The sequence below is a fragment of the Arthroderma uncinatum genome, assembly GCF_011692745.1.
Source record: "Arthroderma uncinatum strain CBS 119779 chromosome Unknown scaffold1, whole genome shotgun sequence".
NCBI lineage: Eukaryota > Fungi > Ascomycota > Eurotiomycetes > Onygenales > Arthrodermataceae > Arthroderma > Arthroderma uncinatum.
The window spans coordinates 6,471,367-6,490,216 of NW_022983863.1; the positions used below are offsets into that span (position 1 = coordinate 6,471,367).

Consider the following 18,850-nt stretch of genomic DNA (forward strand, 5'->3'; position numbering starts at 1 on the left):
TGAGGTCGTGAAAGTCTTCTTGATGCGCTGCTCTTGTTGTTTTGTTTCTTGTCTTCTCTTTCTTGTGGTCAAAATAATCTCACATCACGTGATGCCTCAGATGCTCCCTGGAGGAAAAAAAAAATGCTTGGATGCAAGAAAGCAAGCAAAGACAGAGAACCGACACACCAAACCCGTCAGAATGGCACTGGCAGCATCCCGAAACTGCTGCAGGCAGCTCCTCCGGGAGTCGTCTCGAATCAATGCAGCTCCGACTTCGACATCACCGCCGTCTTTCTTGCTCCCTGCCTTTTCGCGATCCTCCAGATCTCAAGCTCATCCTTTCTCTACCTCCGCGCCACGCGAGTCACGAATTGGTGCTTCTCCAATTTCAGTACCGCCAGAGGTGTCGTTGGAATTTCGCGATTTGCCCAAGGTTCAGGCGGCGTCAAGGGCGACGGCAGAGTACACACCGGTTACTGCTGTCGACATAACGGGACCACTGGGTAAGGGAGATCGCAGAGCACGGCTGGACATTACTTTCTGGGGCTAACTTGAGAATGAAAGGGTCTATGACATTGAAAATTCCACCGTTTTCGACATTGAACTATGATCCGGAGACGAGAAAGGCGTCGTTCGAAGTGCAGGATTTGACAATTAAGCACCAGGCTGCTATGTGGGGTATGAAGAGGATATTCCAGCCCATTTCTACTGTCAAAGAGCCGTCTTGTTAACGCGGTAGTATGTTATAGGGACCATTCGACAGCATCTACGGAACTACATTCTCGGTGTCTCGGAGGGCCACATCTGCATCGTGAAGCTGGTAGGAGTCGGTTTCCGTGCCTCCGTCGAGCCTACTGCGGTCACTATCCCAACGCCCGAGTATCCAGGACAGCAATTCATTTCCCTGAAAGTCGGATTCGCTCACCCTGTTGAGCTTGGCATTCCGAAGGGTGTGAAGGCCCGTTCGACACAGCCAACGACACTGTTACTTGAGGGCATCAACAAGGAAACTGTGACGCAGTTTGCGGCTGATATCAGGAAATGGAGACCTCCAGAGCCGTACAAGGGCAAGGGAATATTCGTCAACGGAGAGACTATCAAGTTGAAGGCGAAGAAGATCAAGTAAACGAGTTGGAACTATGGAATCTTGAAACTGTTTCATGTTTTTCATTGTACAATATATTTGTCATTCGGCGTTGCGTGTATTTTATATACATATTTTTGGATCTCGTTTCATTCCATGCGTGAGTTTCGCACACGTTCCACCCTGATAGACCATACTCATAAACCATTGAATACCGTTTATATAACCTGCTTGCTCATAATGAGAAGAAAAAAAGACGAAAAAGAAAAAGGAAGAATCTATGCCTTGGCAGCGTACATGGCCTTGACGGCCTCGATGACCTGTGCGTGGATGGTTGCAGGGGCGGCAACGACACCCTTGTTGTCCTTGAGGGTGCGGCCGATGCTGAAATCGAGTCTCTTGCCGTGGATGTCAGTGACCTCACCGCCTGCCTCACGCACAAGCAAGTCTCCGGCGGCGTGATCCCAGATCTTCTCCTGGTAGTCGGGACGAGTGGGCAGACGGAGGTAGATGTCTCCGGCGCCTCTGGCGATGGAGCAGTACTTGGCCTGCGAGTCGAGACGGATGCTTGGGTTGGTGATGCCGAGCAGCTTGGCGACTTCGGCATTGTCACCTTGGGCAGAGTGGCCGGACTCCACGCTCTCGCAGAAGCAGGCATCGGCGATGTTGGGGACAGGTCTCATGGAGATGGGCTTGCTGGGGAGGAGAGCACCGTCACCGAGCTTGCGGCTGGTGGAACCGGCACCCTTGACGGTACCGAAGAGAACACCGATTTCAATGCCGTCAGAGCCAGACTGGCCGACTGTGGGGGTGAGGGCAGCGTCAGAGACTGGGAGGTTGGGGCAGCCGATGGCTCCGACCTTGAGGTCACCGTCGACGATGAGGCCGAGGCAGACGGCATACTGCTCGCCACGGAGGAAGCCCTTGGTGCCGTCGATGGGGTCGAGGGCCCATATCCTGCCCTTGGGGCCACCGGCACTCTTGCCGCTGTCGAGGGTGTCGAGGAAGACCTCTTCACTGGGCATCTGACCGCCGACGAGCCAATCACTCTCGGTATCGTTGAGACGGGTCTCCTTGACGAGCTCCCAGATCTGGCTGCTCAGAGCCTTGTTCTCCCTCAGCGAGCTCGCCTCCTCCTCGGCCACGATCTCGTCATCGGGGAAGTTCTTCTTGATAGCCTGGATGATGAGGGCCTGGGCGCCGAAGTCGCCGATGGTCACCGGGGAGGTATCGTCCTTGGACAGGGTACCCTTGGCCTTTAGCTGCGCGACCTTCTGGGTGAGGAGAGACGCCCGCTGGACGGCCAGCTCTGCCACACGCAGCTCCTGGCGATACGACGGGGTGGACGACATGGTGTTGTGGGAGCGAAGTAGAAGAGAGGGAAACGCGGGGAAGAGAGATCGGATGGTAGAGGAAGTCCTGGACGCGATCAATGCCACAACCAGGGAGAGCAGAATAACAAGCAGTCGAGTGAATAGGCTTCTTCTTCTTCTTATTCGTCGTCGTGGCAGAGGTGAAGACGGCGGGGAGATCGCAGACATCGACGTCCTTATATGTGTTTCCTGCTCCGGTTTATGAAACACGGTGGTTTACTTAAGCTTACTTCTGCTTACCTCGTCCGGCCCGGCTCGGGCTTCCTCGTTGCACAGCCGGGCCGGTCTTGGCGGTCGGCTATAACTGGCGCTTAATAAGCTCGAAGGCCTAGCCTGCTTAGTCATTACATCTTAGTCATGATATGGTCATGTGATTTTACTCACGTAGTCATCCTTCCTTAGTCATCATTTAGTCATCAGTGCCTTAGTCATCTAACGTCATGGCTTGGCGCACAAGTTCCCCGGTGACCGCGAATCTTCAACTTCAGAACTTCCCAAAACGGGGGCAGAAGAACTCGCTGATACGTAGGCTCCCAGGCTTCCTTTTGTGCTCTGCTACCTCATAGCTAACACCTCCAGCCATAGCCTGTCCGGAAGCTAGACCTGCGCTGAATAAGGTGCATGCGACACGACGAAGAAGACCTTGCTTCCTCGAACCCCCGGACCCCCGCATTGACCTACACGCAGGCGCCGTGTAGCCATGTTCTCAGGCTCGGTATATATGGCCCTTTGACTGTATCTGCGCGTCTTGCTCCTTTGACATTTCTTTTCTTAATATGGGCGAGATGTAGTCGCTAGCTTGTTCTCTCATTCTAGACTACTTGTAATATACGCGAAATGGTCCTGTCGTGGGCTGAGATGTTGATGCTGACTCGTTTGCTGAGCTTAGAAAAAACCATACACTGCCATAACCGTCCAGATAGATAGCCTCACAGCCGAGCAGTATGAGGTAGACGACTGGAGTGGCATCATAAACCTGATCGAGGTCATCCGACTGCAGGCCAGTGGACCCTCGGAAGCCAGTCGCGCTCTGAGGAAGAAGTTGTGCGTCATGAGTTTCATCACCATCATCATTGTTATTATTCTTTCTTTGACCAATAAAGTGAGCATGTCACTAACATTAGGTGCAGAAAATATGGAAACGTACATCGCCAATTGCGGGCACTCACGATCCTAGACTTCCTCATACAGAATGCCGGGGAGAGGTTTCTCAAGAGCTTTGCCGATGAACCCCTCCTAGAACGCCTGAGAGTCATCGCGACCGACCCCCACACCGACCAGGCAGTCAAGGACAAATGTCAACAGCTATACTCCCAGTGGACAGTGTCGTACAAGGGTGTTGCTGGGATGGAGCGAGTCACCGCGCTTTACAGACAACTCCCCAAACGCAAGAAACCCGCCGGCGAGCAACATTCGAAGATCCTCAAGGAGCCAGTCGAGGAACCTCTAGGCCACTCCGTTTCCATCGTCGCAGGGGACGGCCCATCGAAAGCATTAAACTCAAACTCGCCCACCACGTCTAAACAAAGCAGGTCATCCTTCATATCTGGGAGAAAGTTTAAGCGGGATATGGATAAACAGACGGCAGATGCTAAAGATGCACGCAAAGCGGAAAAGGGTCATGCCAAGAGTAGAACAGCTTCTCCTGAGGATATCCGTGCCATACAGCGTGCTGTTGTGGACGTAGGCTTTACCGTGTCCCGCCTAGAGGACGCACTGAAGCTTGTCAACCGCGAGAAACAACGAGTCAGCGAAGTTCAGGATGTCATGATACCTGTTAAACGATGTAAAGAGCTACGGGTCGAACTCCTGAGGCTTCTTCATAAAATCGACGATGACGACTACCTTGGTATCCTTATCCACAACCATGAAGAGCTGGTGAATGCCCTGTTGGCCTTCGAAGTCATGGATAAAAGCGTGGACGACGACAGCGACAGCGAAGAGGAATCAGCCATCCAGCCTTCCGAGTCGCCCCATAGAAACAACCAAACGTCACCGCCCGCGAAGCCACCGCGTCCGCAGGCAGATCCTAGTCTGCAGGACAAGTACAAAGATCTGGAGAGCGAAAGCGAACAATCGGAGGATGACGACGATATTGACAACCCCTTTGGCGACAGGAACGCCATTAGCACCCCAGCCTTGGAGAAGCCTGGAATGACCTGGTAAGCCCGTTGACCATGATCTAGGAATCGCTCTAATAACTAACTTTCTACGCAGGCGAGAAGTGTAGTTCGTTTATGAATTGAGTGGACGTCTCTTGTAATGTAGGCTTTTATTCTGCAATTTTATGACTTATGTTCTGGCTCTCAAACCAGCTTTCCGTCTATCATTTATTCCTGCACATACTGTCTGTCTTTGGTCGGGTTTATGGAGCGTCTGTCTTCATCAGTGGCGAAGGACGCAAATTTACTGGATACTATGACGCATCCAGTTGTTATCCCTTTACATTTAGCGTTGTACTCCAGCTATGATATCCTGCCCTGGACACAAATTTTCCTTACCTCTGTCTACATGAATGTCAATAAATTACTGGGTCGCGGAGTGCTATAAACTTATTTAAGGGGACTTCAATCCGTCTCTGTTCTGCAAAATTTACACACTCTACCTTGCAGCTTGAGAAAGAGGCGATTAAACTGCCAGAGAAGATCCAACGCCTATAGCCCTTCAACGTATAGTTACATCCTTGGACTGGTTTTTGTACGCTGATCATCTACCCCACCAAAGATATCGTTTTGTATTCTGACAGGGATAAGTTGCTACTCCGCACTGGTACCGTTATCCAAAGGATTTCACAGCTCCGTCGACAGTAAAAGGGTCCTCCATCATGTGTTTCGGCAAGTCGGCGAAGAAGTACCCCGATTTTAATCCTTACACATACGAGATTCCAAGAACTGTATCCCGCGATAGAGTGATCGCAGCCACATACTCCGACGTCCGAGTCGGCCATGCACGAGAGAGATCATGGTCTTCGGCCGATGATGGATCGCTCCGTAAAGGGCCCCGGGTAAATGCTACTCGAATCAACGACTAAGCGGTAGTGCAGCATTTGTTGCATGTAAATAACTCAGGGTTGTGACCTCAACTATTCAATTGTGTTTCGCAAGGCATATAAAACGTATCATGTATTGGTCGTCGGCCTACCGAGAGCTTGTGGGCAAGGAGATTATAAATCACCGGTTTGAATGAGCATTGTGACAGGAGTTACCCCTGGATGTCACATTTTGCATGCATCCTTTTCGCTCTGCCACATTTCATGCGGATTAAAACCAGGGGTGTCCAACCCTTGCCCCCTCTGTAAGGCGACACCTGCTCACTTGCATTGGCCGGGTCGATTCTGCGAGAAGATTCGCTGCGGTGCGAGGATAAAGCGTCTGACGGGACATCACTCCACACCTGACGTGCATATGTATGTAGGAGATGCAAGTCCGCCTGTAGATCTGAACGGTGCGTTTCACGGCCTGCGCTATTTGCTTCCGCTGCAAACTTTCTGCAGCCACCACACGCGATTGCTAGATGCTTTGAAAGCGAGTGAAATCTCGACGGGCCCATCGTATTCAGGCCGAGAACATGGCCCCCGTACATAGTGTCGTGAATGCACAGCTGCTTTTTCTATTATCTTTCGTCTTCCAACTATGCTCCGTATAAAAAAGGAACGTTTGGTTGAAGCGGAGGAAGTGGAGATAAGGTTGGTCAGCTGACCTGGATCTGGATAAATATATCTCCGTTCTTTATCATGTGATGTAAACTTTATTTTGCCTTATATCAAACGTCCAATTTCAACGTCCATCTTCAACAAAAGGCAGGATGCTGTTTTACATGTTCTATACCACTGCATTGTAGTCTAGACGTTGTCTTGCATGCTTTTATCTAAATTATTTCTTTATACCAAATCTTGTTGGTAGACATTTAAGGATAGGCAAGATGTCTAGACACGTTTTAGATACAAATCTAGGATGGTTATATACTAAGCCACCTTTATATTTTGATATAAACAATTGAATACCTGTCTTGTTTAACCATAAGCTCAGACCTTGATACTTTGGTGAATCATATGGCAATGGCATTGCAATAGGCTAGAGATCAATTCTTTCAATTAGCCTTGGTGACTACATCTCTCCCAGACATGGATGAATTACAGGACGACGAGCCTGTGAATATGTCATTAACAGGCCTGGGAACACATTCACCATATGTCTCGGCATACACATAATTTTGAGTGACAGCCGTCCTGTCTCTTTCTGGACAATAACTTGACTACCACTGCTCTTCCGTCTGATGTCTTGACCTACAGTCCTCTTTTCATCTACCACCACCAGATATAATACCCCTTGTGGAACAACAAGACGACTTCGGCTTGAATCTTTGACGTCGAACTATTGATTTAGCTTCCTCGACATGAATCCAACGACCTCGAACCCTCTTGAGGAAGGCGAGGGAGCGGGCAGCACTCACCTGGCTAGCAGTTCTTCGGCCCAAGGTGCGGAAATGACATCATCCGATAGGGCTGGTGGCTTTGGCGGTATTCCAGAAGCTCTGCTATCGAGGTTGATCATGGAAATGCCCGTCGAAGAACACGGGTACAATGGTCGAATGATCTGCGAGAACTGTGAAGAACGGGTTGAGAACTTTGGGTCATCTTATTCTACACCAGACAAGAGCCTGGCGACCCATGGGCCTGATAAGGGCTTAAACCTAGGTACTGCTCACCATGATTCCCGGGTTATTTATTTAAGACTTGTTTGCTGTACTGGAAATGACCCGATAAGATCTAACACTATGATTTATATTCCAGGAGGCCTTGCAGAGGGCAGTTCTTCCAAACATGGACGTGCTGGAAATGCTGAGCAGGAAGCTTACAACAAAATGAGAGCATCATACCAGCATCTGCAAATTGAAAACTATCGTTTGGCCTATCAGAATGGTGAACTCAAGGAACATATCGCTCATTTGATTACTGAGCTGCAGAAAGCGAATGCAAGGATACACGAACTCGAGAACCACCCAACCGCCCTGACTCCCGAACTCCAGAAATATTTCGAAGGATTTTAGTTATCATATGACATGGCCTTTGTATTAAGGGGGAGGAATGCATGGGTCGACTTTTTACCAGCGCCAAAAATCCGCAATGCATTGTGTAGCATTCCACCAAACTATTTTCCGATGTGTACTTATTTTAATGTGCAGTGGTTGCATAACCATATGGTCCCCTTAAGTACCCAGCAACGATTTGGCCTTGGTTGAACCTTTGGCGGTGGCAGGCAGTTTCTAGGCTGTTGACTTTGAATGGAAGCACTAGCTACTCAATAATTGCCTCATAGCCGGGATATATCTGCTTTTTTTTTTTTTTTTTTTTGTAAAAAAAACAAGATCAATGGCTGAATAATAGAGATTAATATTGTTCGGCAATTGAGCTTCTATCTAAAAATCTAGTTTCTCCATGTGCCCAAGGAATGCAGGGTTGCCCTCACTCTTTAAAAGAGCATCAATATCAACTCTACCAGACGTCAGATATCTCTCACTTACGCCCAAGTTGACCCTCTTGGACAGGAGATCATGTAGCTCTGCCCTAAGTTTCCCTAGTTCCGCTTTGGATATGCTACTAGCTTCTCTCTCTTTGGCCTGACGCCCACCGCCTCTTCCGCGCCCTCGAGTTTTCGATTCCTGTTCTGCGAAATCTTCACTATCATAGTCGACGCCCAAGTCTTCAGCGGCGGAACGTAGCCAGTCGCTCTCTGAAGATACCTTCACTTTGGCGAGGACACACTCTGTGATCTTCTTTGAGAGGCCTGCACGCGGACGAAGCCGAGTGACAATATCTCGGTCGAGATGAATGGACTGAAGTTGGGCGTCCTTCCCTGACGATTTTCTTTTATTCGAATGATGCACTTTGGCGACTAGTCGAGTGACGCCGGCTGTCTCTTCGGCGGAACAAATTAAAATGGATTTCCCGGAAGCAGATGCACGAGCTGTACGGCCAGACCGATGAATATATGCATCTGCGGTTCTGGGTACGTGGTAGTGAACCACCAGGTCAATTCCTTGCATATCCAAACCTCTGGCAGCGACATCAGTAGCAATGAGGATGGGCGAGGGGTCTGCTGTTGGGGAGGAGAAGCGCTCAACTGATCTGAGTCGGGCCTTCTGAGCCATGGAGGAATGAAGGGACAGAGCTGGTAGCCCAAGATTTTGTAAGAAATGGGTTAGTCTCCTAACGGAGGAGATGGAGTTTGTAAAGACTAAAGTGCGATGTTTCGGGTAAAAGAGCAATACTGAATAGAGATAGAGATCCTATATTAGAAGTTAGCATGCGATACCCGTTGGATACGGATGGACGGTTGATTATACCTTCTCCATAGCAGAACATTCGACGATGCCCTCCTTAAGATTATCTGCCATTTGAGATATAGGATTAACATCGACAAACCGGGGCTTTTCGTCCCGGAAGTTCAATTTCTTAAGGAGGTATTCCATCGAAGCCTTTTTGTCAAGCAGGTTATCATGAGAAGAATTGTCTCTTTTCGCCAGCTTTTGTTGCAAGCCCTTCTGGAAAGTTGCAGAGAACACGAGAGTTTGCCTTTCGACAGTTTCCTCTTCATCCTGTGCTTCCTCATCGGCGTCCTCGTCTGATGTTTTGGCCTTGTCGAGGGCCGAGATTAAGTCACCCGCCTCCTTAAAGTGCCCTTCACTTAAGAGTCGATCAGCTTCGTCAACCACTAGGAACTTTATGCCCTTCAGCTTCGTCAAGATTTTTGGTGTCGAGCTAACCACGTCCCATAGTCGGCCTGGAGTACCGACTATGATATCAGCCTTGAGAAGCTGTCGTTGCTGCTTATATACCGAGAGTCCACCAGTCACTGAGGCAATATATGCATCAACATGCGGAGCGGAGCTTGTGACTTCTTTTAAGTGATTCACAAGCTGATGCGCGAGCTCTCGTGTTGGAGAGAGGATCAAGGCAAGAGGCTTCTTTCCCACGGAGTCTTCCGATTTTTTCCTGATACCATTCTTCCCGTACTTGTACAGGTCTAGATAGTACTGTAGAATAGGAAGACCAAAGGCAAGCGTTTTTCCAGAACCAGTCGCAGCTTTGCCAATGACATCCCGTCCTGCTAAGATTTCGGGTATTGTAGCAGTCTGGATAGGTGTTGGTTTTGAGAACTTTAGCCTTGAGAGGCTGGTCTGCAATTCCGGGTGTAGATCCAAGTCATCCCAAGCAGAAACATCCACCCCTTCATCTTCTTCGTCACCCAATATACTGAACGGGATGCTGGATTGAACGCCCTTGTCATCGCTAGCTTGCTGCTTGGCTTCCTTTTTCTTATCTTTCTTGTCCTTCTTGTCCTTCTTGTCCTTCTTATCCTTTTGTTGTTTCGATTGACTCTTATCCTCGGTATTTTTCTTTTTGGCCTCGTCTATCTCTTTTGTCTCCTGGGATGATTTCGTCCCTGTAGGTCCTGGCGCATCCTTTTCCTCTGGCTCAAGATCGCCGAGTCCTTCCCACACCTCGCCATCGTCGCCGGAGAACTCTGCTACCGTATCGCTCGAGTCGTCCGAGAGCTTCTTGATACTCTTCTTTGATGCCTATGAATAATCCATTAGTCCAATCCAGGATGTCAATCTTGAGTGTATCTTCTCGTACCATGAATTTCAACTGAGCTCCCTCAGCAGGCCTCACGATGTCCACGCCCTCAATTTCTTCCAGCCCATAGAATCCCTCCGCATCCTCGAGGATGTCAGGAGGTTCCACCGTTTGCCAATTCAAAGCATCGATGTTCACTACCTCCTCTGTTAAGCTCTGGTCTTTCGTTGGCTCCTGTACGACCTTCCGTCGCTTCTTCGACGGCTGCGTGGAGCCTTTCGGCTTGCGGGTGCGTTTTTGTGTCATCTTCACCGATATAAACGACAAGATTCAACCTTCACTGGCGGAAACGAGGTTTGTGGCCGCGTTCACTCCTCGCTCAGTTTTGTTCCTCGCGCGAAAAGAATTTGAAATTTGCCCAAAGATCAGAAATCCTTATCTTATCTGATAAGAGCCCAAACCTTAAAATTCTCCCATCCCACATTGCGCTTCTTGAACGACGATTAAATGCGACTTGGCTCTTGAAGTTCAATATCTGCTTGCAATTCGTTATTATATGCTTTGAATATGGGCAAATCCTCAAAAGATAAGCGAGATGCTTACTACCGTCTGGCGAAAGAGCAGAACTGGCGAGCTCGATCCGCCTTTAAGTTGATACAGGTCGATGAAGAGTTTGATTTATTCGCACACTCGGATCCGGACAGCGTGACGCGCGTGGTTGATCTATGTGCTGCTCCCGGTAGCTGGAGCCAGGTCCTTAGTCGAGTGCTGATTAAAGGAGAGAGCTTTGGGAGGAGAGCCTGGGAGGAGAAGAGTAGAAAGGAGGCGCGGGCATTGCGCAGCGTTGGAACGGAGAATACACAACGACCACAGCCAGATGGGATAGAAGAAGGGCAAGAAAAGAAAGGAGCCAACGACGAAGAGGAAGAGGAGGAGGAAGACCAAGATAAAATACTCAAGCCGAGGAAAAATGTGAAAATAGTGTCCATTGACCTACAGCCCATGGCTCCATTGGAAGGCATCACAACGCTCAAAGCAGATATCACACATCCATCAACCATCCCACTTCTCCTCAAAGCTCTGGACCCCGAGCTCTACGAAGGAGATGACGCCAATTCTCCACACTTATCCCCCAACCGCCCTCATCCACATCCAGTCGACCTTGTGCTCTCCGACGGCGCACCGGACGTCACTGGCTTGCATGATCTAGATATCTACGTGCAATCACAGCTACTATACGCTGCTCTAAACCTAGCTATAGGCGTGCTACGACCAGGCGGGAAGTTTGTCGCCAAGATCTTTCGTGGCAGGGACGTGGATTTGATATACGCTCAGTTAAAAACAGTTTTCAAAAAGGTGTCCGTTGCTAAACCGCGAAGTAGTCGTGCAAGCAGCTTGGAAGCGTTCGTGGTATGTGAAGGGTTCAAACCGCCAGTGAAAGATTCCGATGGTCCTCAGGGTAGTAAAGGGGGATTGGGAGGGTTTGATAACCCTGTATTTGGAGGGGCGAGGCCAGGCGTGGCTGGATTATCGGCCGGCGATCACCATCGATGGATTCCACCGTTTATAGCATGTGGTGATCTGTCGTCGTGGGATGCAGATGCTTCATACGAGCTGCCTCCGGACCATGTCAGTCTTGATCCGGTCCAACCGCCGACTGCACCGCCTTACAAGCGAGCTCTAGAGCTGAGGAAGGAGAGAGGAGGGGCTTTTGGCAAGACTAAGAGTCCGAGGTAGTATCATGACATTAAACATTTATTGAATATAGATTAATATATACTACACTACTATGGAAATACATCGTATGAGAATAGAACGTGTATTAAATTAATGATCTAAATCTAATATGGAAGAAATCATAATTTTGGAATCATAACCCGAAACATCGCAAAGAGCATCGCTAATACACCTCAAGCACATATCTCTCTTCCTCCTTTAGCCTCTCGATCTCCTTGCGTGGATCAATCTTCTTCAAAGGATTAGATCGCTGAGCTTCCATCGCAATAGCCTCCTCCAACACGCTGGTCACGTCAGGGACAGGCCAGGTAGGACCGCACAGATAGAACGCTCCCTCTTCCTGTAGATATGCCTTGGCGATCTGCGGTAGGGTCTCGCGCATCCTATCCTGGATGTATATCTTGTGCTCCTGGTCGCGAGAGAATGCACGGCCAAGCAAGGTGATCACTCCAGCAGCCTGGTAAGCTTCCCACTCTTCGCCATAGCAGTATTCCTCGCGCTGGTGGCGAGAGCCCATGTATAAGAGGACGGCACCGATCTCCTTGCCCTGAGCCTTTTCGATAGCGCGATGCTGCACGAAGGCGCGGAAGGGGGCGAGACCGGTGCCCAGACCGGCCATGATGAGAGGCTGAGTGCTGCGTGGTGGGAGTTTCATCACGCTTGGCTTGACGCTGACTGTTACGGGGGCGCCGGGCTTGAGCTTGCTCAGGTAGTGGGATGACTGGCCGTAGCGTTGGGTTCCCCTGGAGTCGATCCAGTTGACGACAACGATCATGAGGGCGACGGAGTCTGGAGTGACCTTCTGGCAGGAGGCGATGGAGTATTCGCGACGTTTCATCGGGCTGACGATCTTGATCAGGTCGTGGAAGCTAGGGTGGGCAGAAGGGAATTCCTCGAGTATGTCGGCAAAAGTGACCATGTCGACCTCGGAACGCCGCTTGAACTCGTCGGCGCCTTCAGCACTGCCAAGTTTGAGCAGGTGTGCTTTCTCTTTCTCGTCTGAGGCGAACTCGGCGAGAGACTCGTAGAACCTCTTTGGCGGCTTGCCAAAGAGATCGAGGTGGTGCTGCAGGGCGTGGTAGACTGTTCTGCTTTCCAGGACATCTACATTGTCCCTTGACGGAACCTGAACGATGTCATTTGGATTGAGGCCGTAGAAGTCGATGAACTTGTTGATGTCGGCAGGCGTGTTTTCACCGTGGATGCCCAGGGCCTCGCCAATATCGTATGTGAGACCCGAGTCGCCGAGGTCGAATTCGATATGGAAGATGTTGCGGTCGTAGGTGACAGGGGTGAGCCGCCTGTTCTCTTTGACGTGCACCGTAAAGGTCTTCGTGGCTAGGTCGGGCCGTAGAGCGGCCTTGGTGTCGTATGCCTCCTTGAATGCGAGGGCCTTTGCAGCGGCCTGCCAGTCTCCGAGGACCGGTGGCGTCTGGACATCTTCTTTATCAAACGGCGAGAAGCTGGTGGGCTGGAGGTCAGCCGCCTGTTTGACGAGTTCAAAGGAACCTTCTTCGACCGTCTTCCACGACTCGGGAATAGTGATCTGGCGGAGGATGGATCCGACCACTTTGTCGAACGAGGCGGCGCCGGTCAGTCCAGGGGCCAGCTTCTCGAGCTGCTCTGGACCGGCGTCGGGGAAGGCTACATGGAGGAAGGCGGCGTGGAAGACGGCGGGAGAGAGCGAGCTGTCCTGGGCGGACGAGTCGACGACGAAGAGGGAGATGTCACGTCGAGCAAGGCCGAGCCTAAAGTCGGCAGGCAACTTGACATCTAGGTCTGTATCTTTGAGCCCTGGAGCATGGAGTATGACTTTGGCTCCGTCGGCGGCAGACGCAAGGACGTCTAGCTCTGATAGAAGCTTCACATCACCAATATAGACGATGTCAGCCGCACCGTCGACTGGAAGCGTAGATATAGTGCTGGAACTGAGTCTGATATCCGTACGAGCAATACCTCCGTATCTGAGGTTGTCGTAGATGGTGTTTACGGCGACGTTCTGCGTGGAATCAGCAGCAAAAGCCTTGGCGAGATCAAGAGCAGCAACACCGGACGAAGAGCTGTCAACGTCCAACACGACAAACTGCTGGACTTTGGGGGTAAAGACACCAGGCAAGAGGAGACCCTGTGGGAGTACTCGTTGGAAGACGGCAGAGATATCAGACAGAGACCACGACTGTGAGACGGCATACTTGATCTCGACACATTCAGGGGCAGCAGCGAGACCGGCACCAAAAGTGAGGGCAGCCAGGACGTCCTCATAGAGAGCCGCGTGAACCCCATTCTCATGGACGGCCAGCTCGGTCTGCACCTGTCCGAGGACGCCGACGGTCTGCGTGGTGGCCGGGAGCACCTTCAAGAACGCTTCTTCGACAAAGGGACGGTAGACGCGGACGTTGACTACACCGACACGGACACCTTGCCCTGCCAAAGAGGCCACAACCTGGCCGGCGAGCGAGGCCTCGACGGAGCCAAAGACGACAAGAACGGCGGTGGCCTCAGGGTGGCCGTGGTACTCAAAGGGAGCGTACTGCGTGCCGAGCTCCTCGTTGAACGCATGCAGCAGGTTCAGCAGTTTCCCCTCGGCGCTGAGATGCCTCTCAGTCGGCCCCGAGGCCCTGGCGAGTATGGCGCCGGACCGCTGAGCGAGTTCCGCCTGGCCGAGCACGTCGACGAGGCTGGTGGTCTCCCTGCCGACCCTGCCGCCGTCGTAGATGTGGACGACGGGCAGGTGAGCGGCCAGGAGGGTGGAAAAGAGGGCCATATGCTGGGACTCGTGGGCGGAGCGGCTGCAGACGAGGGCGAGGCCGAGCTCCTCTGCCAGCGAGAGGGCGGATGCATAGTCTGAGGCCAGCCTGCTGCTGCCCGCATCGTACTCTGCGGCGACGACGTGGGCGACGAGGGGGCTGGCGAGGGAGTAGAGCAACGAGAGCTGCTCGAGGGCCGGCCGCATGTGCTGGAGGCTGGCGGAGGAGGCGATGAGCGACTGCGGCAGATGGCGCTTGCTGAGGTCGAAGTCGCGGGAGAAGACGTAGCCGAGGGCGATGCTGCCGGCCCCCTGGCGCGTCTGCATCTGCTGGACGGCCGTGGGATAGCCCCGCGCGTTGGCTGCTCTCGTCGACGACCACCGTTGGAGGTCGACGTCGAGGTCGAAGCCGGCAGAGTAGGTGAACAGCCTGTCCGAGAGGGCGTAGGCGACCTGCTGGACGAGCGTCTGCGCAGTGGCATACGCGGTGCCTGAGATGGCAGACAGACCGGTGTCCTCCATCTGATCTCTTTATCTACTCAGGATGTATCAAGATAGGAGATCGTATCTATGACCTATAGAGATCTATATCAGGAGACTGATATAGAGGAGAGAAGATGACGAGAAGAGAAGAGAAGAAGAAGTGAAAGAGAAAAAGAGAAGAAGAGAAGAGAGAAGAAGAGAAGAAGAGTGGCTTCATCTTGTACTCTCTTCTTCTTCTTCCCTTCTTCTCTTTCACTTCTTCTCATCACGCAATTTCTCTTCATTATCAAGAATCCAACTTTATTGCGTGATCGGAGTCGCTTTTCTTACTAACACACTTAGTAAGCTTCTCTTTCTCTCTTTCTCTTTATCAGCTTCTCTCTTCATAGTCTCTTCATGGTCTCCTTCATGGTCTTTCTCTTCGTAGTATCCTCATAGTATGCTTCTCTCAGTTTCAGTTCAGTGCTCGAGACGAGTCAACTTGAGCAAGTGTAAGAGTTGGCCGGTCTGTTACATCAGGCCGCGATGTCGCTCAGACGCACTCGATAGTCTCGCAGGTTCCTCGGCCTAGTCCTGGCTTGGCTCCTTGTGCCTGTCCATCAGGTTCGTGGCCGCCGGAAGATCGAGGTTCGCATGTTCATCTGGTGTTCGCAGATCAGAGGGAACTTGTGTTCGCATCGCTAGTTAAATTGCCTAGGTACGGAGATTTTCAAGGCGCTTAGTCATGTTGCCGATACAGTCGATATACGGAGTACAGAGTACAGTTATATAGAGTACAGTTATAGAGTATATTAACAGTTAACGGTACTGTTTATTTCTATGCACCATAATCTCTTTCTACGTTTATTTTCCAGTTTTATTTTCCATGTTTTATTTTCCATGTTTTATTTTCCATGTTTCATTCTTATTTTTGTTTTTTATGTTTTATTTTTTACTTTTTATGTTTTTTTTCTGCTTACTAAACTTCAGTACCACGTGATATACATGTGCTGACAAAGCAAAGACTGCTGAATAATCAATCCATGTTGTAATGGAAGACGAAGTTGAAGTTGACGGTGAACGTTGAAGAGATAATTTAGTCGGCGGTAGACAGGACGGTGGAAGGTCCGTCTTCAGCTTTGATATTAGATGATGTGGAAGATATCCCGTTTCCGTTCGCTATTTCGTCTCCCCGTCCGCCGCGGATCCAGTGGTTCTCGGGGATTCACAAACTCAACGGCTCGTGAACACACGGTACATGACACCAGTTCGTGTAGTCCTCTGTCTGATTTCCTGTTGTTGTCTGGCTTGACTAGAAACTGACAGCATAGTAGAGGTGAACACGCAAGGCCCAGACGACCTGTTTAGATATACCTCTGGACGGTGGTTGGTCGACGAGAAGCGTCAGCTCGAACAGCGGTTTGTGAAATTTAGCATCGACAAGCTTTGCTCCCGTGCCGCTGCTGTCTTTGGGCCCAAGACGAAATGTGTGCGGGTTGTCAAGATCGAGGGAAACTCTAACAAGGCCTTCCTCCTCACGATGGACGATGGGAACGAAGCGATAGCGAAGATCCCGTGTCCGAACGCCGGAGCGCCATTGCTGACAACAGCCTCCGAGGTAGCGACGTTGAAGTTTTGTAAGCTCTTCACTGCTGCAGCTGCTTGTTTTGGTGTACTTACTTTTTTCTAGTACGATCCCGTATATCTCTTCGAGTACCGGAGGTATATGACTGGAGTGCGGACCCGTCAAACCCGGTGGGGGCGGAATATATCATCATGGAAAAGATCTGTGGAGTTGCCCTTGCAGAGAAATGGGAGTCGATGAACTCCCTGCAGCGCTACAAGATAATCGATAGGATCGTGGAGATGGAAACAGAATTCAGGAACTTGAAATTACCAGCGTACGGCAGTCTTTTCCTGCGAGATTCACTACCATCCGAGTACCATCGCTATCCACTTCCCCCGGGTTTGGATCCGGATGGGGTGTTCTGCATCGGCCCATTGAGCAGTCGACCGCAGCGTCATAATAAGTCCACCGAAGCATCCAAACTAAGTACTGGGCCATGTGAGTTCCTGTGATTTCTCACACGGCAAACATGTTCTATCATCTGACGCTGTCAAGGGGATACAATTTCGGACTTTACGCTATCCATACCACACAAGGAACTGGCCCTGATTGCCGCGGATAGGGGCAGAGTTCAAGCGCTTCTTAACCGATTCGACGACCACCAGTCTGTCGACGAGTATTCTGACCTTTTACAAAAGGCGACGCATGTTCTTCCCTATCTATCGAAGGATGCACAGGTACTCAAATGGTCAGACTCAGTCCTTTGGCATTCCGACCTCCATCTCGGGAATATTTATGTCTCCCCTGACGACCCAACCACGGTTGAAGGCGTGATTGATTGGCAGTCGATCGAAGCGTGCCCGCTATTTATACAGACACAGTTTCCCGAGTTTCTTCGGCCGCCAAAAATCTACCGTCCAGGAACAGAGATCCCGGGGTTACCAGGCAATTTCGACGAGCTGGACCCCGATGAAAAGAAGAGAATCAAGGAAGAGCAAACCCTGGCTACTCAATCAAAGTACTATGAGATGTATTGTCTTGGATATAACGCGCCTGTCTATAACGCAATGAAGCTGGATCGACGACTATGGGAACCCTTTGTTTGTTGCGAGCTTCCCTCAACCGGCTTCTTGGTTCCGCTACGGAACTCTCTCATACGGATCTTTCATGACTGGAGTCTCCTTGGGTTTCCAGGCAGCTGTCCGTTTGCGTTCACCGAAGAAGACCTGAAACGGCACAACGAGCAAGTCCGACGATACGAGGACAACCGGTACTTGCTGGATGTCATCAAGGGCAAACTTCGTACCGACGACAACGGCTAGGTCCCGATCGAGCGGTGGGAGACAACAAACAAGATGAACGAATATCTTTTCGATACCTATATGAAGACCATGAGCGAAGAGACGTCACCGGAGAAAGCGGAGGGGGATTGGCCTTTTCCTCCTAAGGCTGTATAAGCCTGTTTTGTTTTCGCTCGACAACATGCCATTCGATTTACTGTATTACCACTAACCTTGGATTTGCTAGCTATAGGCTGTACTTTCGGCATCAAAGAAATTCGGGCAGCCCAGAGATTATGCTTGGCCATTTTGATCAGATCCTCAATTACACGGCCTCCTTCGATACATTGCTCGGACTCCGGCAGTAATCTCCCTGATTAGCTTGGTGACCTGTTTGAGTCACCGAGGATCTTTTCAGCAAACTTCTTCGAAGCACTTGCCTTATTTCCTCTTTACCAGCATAGCTAACTAGCTCACCAGGAAGCAGTCGATTTAACACGATGCGCGAAAAACGTTGTATTTCTGAGAGAATACAGCGTAGGTATTAGGCTTGCCTTTCTGAATTCAAAGTATAACTACTTAGTTATATAATGGTTCATTCAACCTCGCCTAAACTCGGAACATCGGTATTCTAGGAAGGGGCCAGCATATTGTGGTAAAGAAAACACATATCTGCTTTTTCTATTGGTTCAAATTTTGAATAACCACCTCATGCATGATGTGATGTCTGCTCATAATGCGCTTGATGAGATGATTGGCCAGGCCCCTTGTCCCTAAGGGGAGAGTGCCACTTAATAGACATAATACTGGCGCTCTATCATAACAAGCGAATAATTAGTTAGATGCAGACCTATCCCAATCAAAATCGTCCCTAGAAAGCTTGGTTTGCTAAACGTATTTAACAATACAAGATCAAAACAAAAATAACTACTCCGTATTTCACACCGTTATGGAGGCTATGATTTTGGAATATGAGGTTATCGTGTGGGGATTTAGCTTAAGGTTCATAATCCGAGAAGGGCCACTTCCTCCTCTAATGG

General features: G+C 50.4%; 8 protein-coding genes across 8 annotated transcripts; 5 read left to right on the forward strand and 3 right to left on the reverse strand.

Moving 5' to 3' along the window:
* Window positions 1-181: 181 nt before the first annotated feature.
* On the forward strand, window positions 182-1,108 carry GIQ15_01916 (mitochondrial 54S ribosomal protein YmL16; the record flags this gene model as incomplete). Its single annotated transcript, XM_033549333.1, has 3 exons — window positions 182-485; window positions 547-660; window positions 732-1,108. 3 exons carry the CDS (start codon window positions 182-184, stop codon window positions 1,106-1,108), a joined length of 795 nt encoding a protein of 264 aa, XP_033410284.1.
* A 236-nt stretch (window positions 1,109-1,344) lies between these two features.
* GIQ15_01917 (3',5'-bisphosphate nucleotidase) lies at window positions 1,345-2,418 on the reverse strand (the record flags this gene model as incomplete). The annotated part of the gene is made up of 1 exon (XM_033549334.1): window positions 1,345-2,418. The coding sequence occupies one exon, from the start codon at window positions 2,416-2,418 to the stop codon at window positions 1,345-1,347; it is 1,074 nt and encodes a 357-aa protein (XP_033410285.1).
* Window positions 2,419-3,276: 858 nt separating this feature from the next.
* Window positions 3,277-4,669, forward strand: GIQ15_01918 (VHS domain-containing protein; the record flags this gene model as incomplete). The annotated part of the gene is made up of 4 exons (XM_033549335.1): window positions 3,277-3,313; window positions 3,363-3,483; window positions 3,570-4,601; window positions 4,657-4,669. The coding sequence occupies 4 exons, from the start codon at window positions 3,277-3,279 to the stop codon at window positions 4,667-4,669; spliced, it is 1,203 nt and encodes a 400-aa protein (XP_033410286.1).
* Window positions 4,670-6,834: 2,165 nt separating this feature from the next.
* GIQ15_01919 (uncharacterized protein) lies at window positions 6,835-7,488 on the forward strand (the record flags this gene model as incomplete). The annotated part of the gene is made up of 2 exons (XM_033549336.1): window positions 6,835-7,135; window positions 7,232-7,488. 2 exons carry the CDS (start codon window positions 6,835-6,837, stop codon window positions 7,486-7,488), a joined length of 558 nt encoding a protein of 185 aa, XP_033410287.1.
* Window positions 7,489-7,857: 369 nt separating this feature from the next.
* Window positions 7,858-10,324, reverse strand: GIQ15_01920 (ATP-dependent RNA helicase MAK5; the record flags this gene model as incomplete). Its single annotated transcript, XM_033549337.1, has 4 exons — window positions 7,858-7,908; window positions 7,963-8,727; window positions 8,785-10,020; window positions 10,079-10,324. The coding sequence occupies 4 exons, from the start codon at window positions 10,322-10,324 to the stop codon at window positions 7,858-7,860; spliced, it is 2,298 nt and encodes a 765-aa protein (XP_033410288.1).
* A 261-nt stretch (window positions 10,325-10,585) lies between these two features.
* On the forward strand, window positions 10,586-11,755 carry GIQ15_01921 (uncharacterized protein; the record flags this gene model as incomplete). Its single annotated transcript, XM_033549338.1, has 1 exon — window positions 10,586-11,755. The coding sequence occupies one exon, from the start codon at window positions 10,586-10,588 to the stop codon at window positions 11,753-11,755; it is 1,170 nt and encodes a 389-aa protein (XP_033410289.1).
* Window positions 11,756-11,918: 163 nt separating this feature from the next.
* GIQ15_01922 (uncharacterized protein) lies at window positions 11,919-15,023 on the reverse strand (the record flags this gene model as incomplete). The annotated part of the gene is made up of 1 exon (XM_033549339.1): window positions 11,919-15,023. The coding sequence occupies one exon, from the start codon at window positions 15,021-15,023 to the stop codon at window positions 11,919-11,921; it is 3,105 nt and encodes a 1,034-aa protein (XP_033410290.1).
* Window positions 15,024-16,115: 1,092 nt separating this feature from the next.
* GIQ15_01923 (uncharacterized protein) lies at window positions 16,116-17,852 on the forward strand (the record flags this gene model as incomplete). Its single annotated transcript, XM_033549340.1, has 4 exons — window positions 16,116-16,230; window positions 16,298-16,600; window positions 16,654-17,028; window positions 17,086-17,852. 4 exons carry the CDS (start codon window positions 16,116-16,118, stop codon window positions 17,850-17,852), a joined length of 1,560 nt encoding a protein of 519 aa, XP_033410291.1.
* Between the last annotated feature and the right edge of the window lie 998 nt (window positions 17,853-18,850).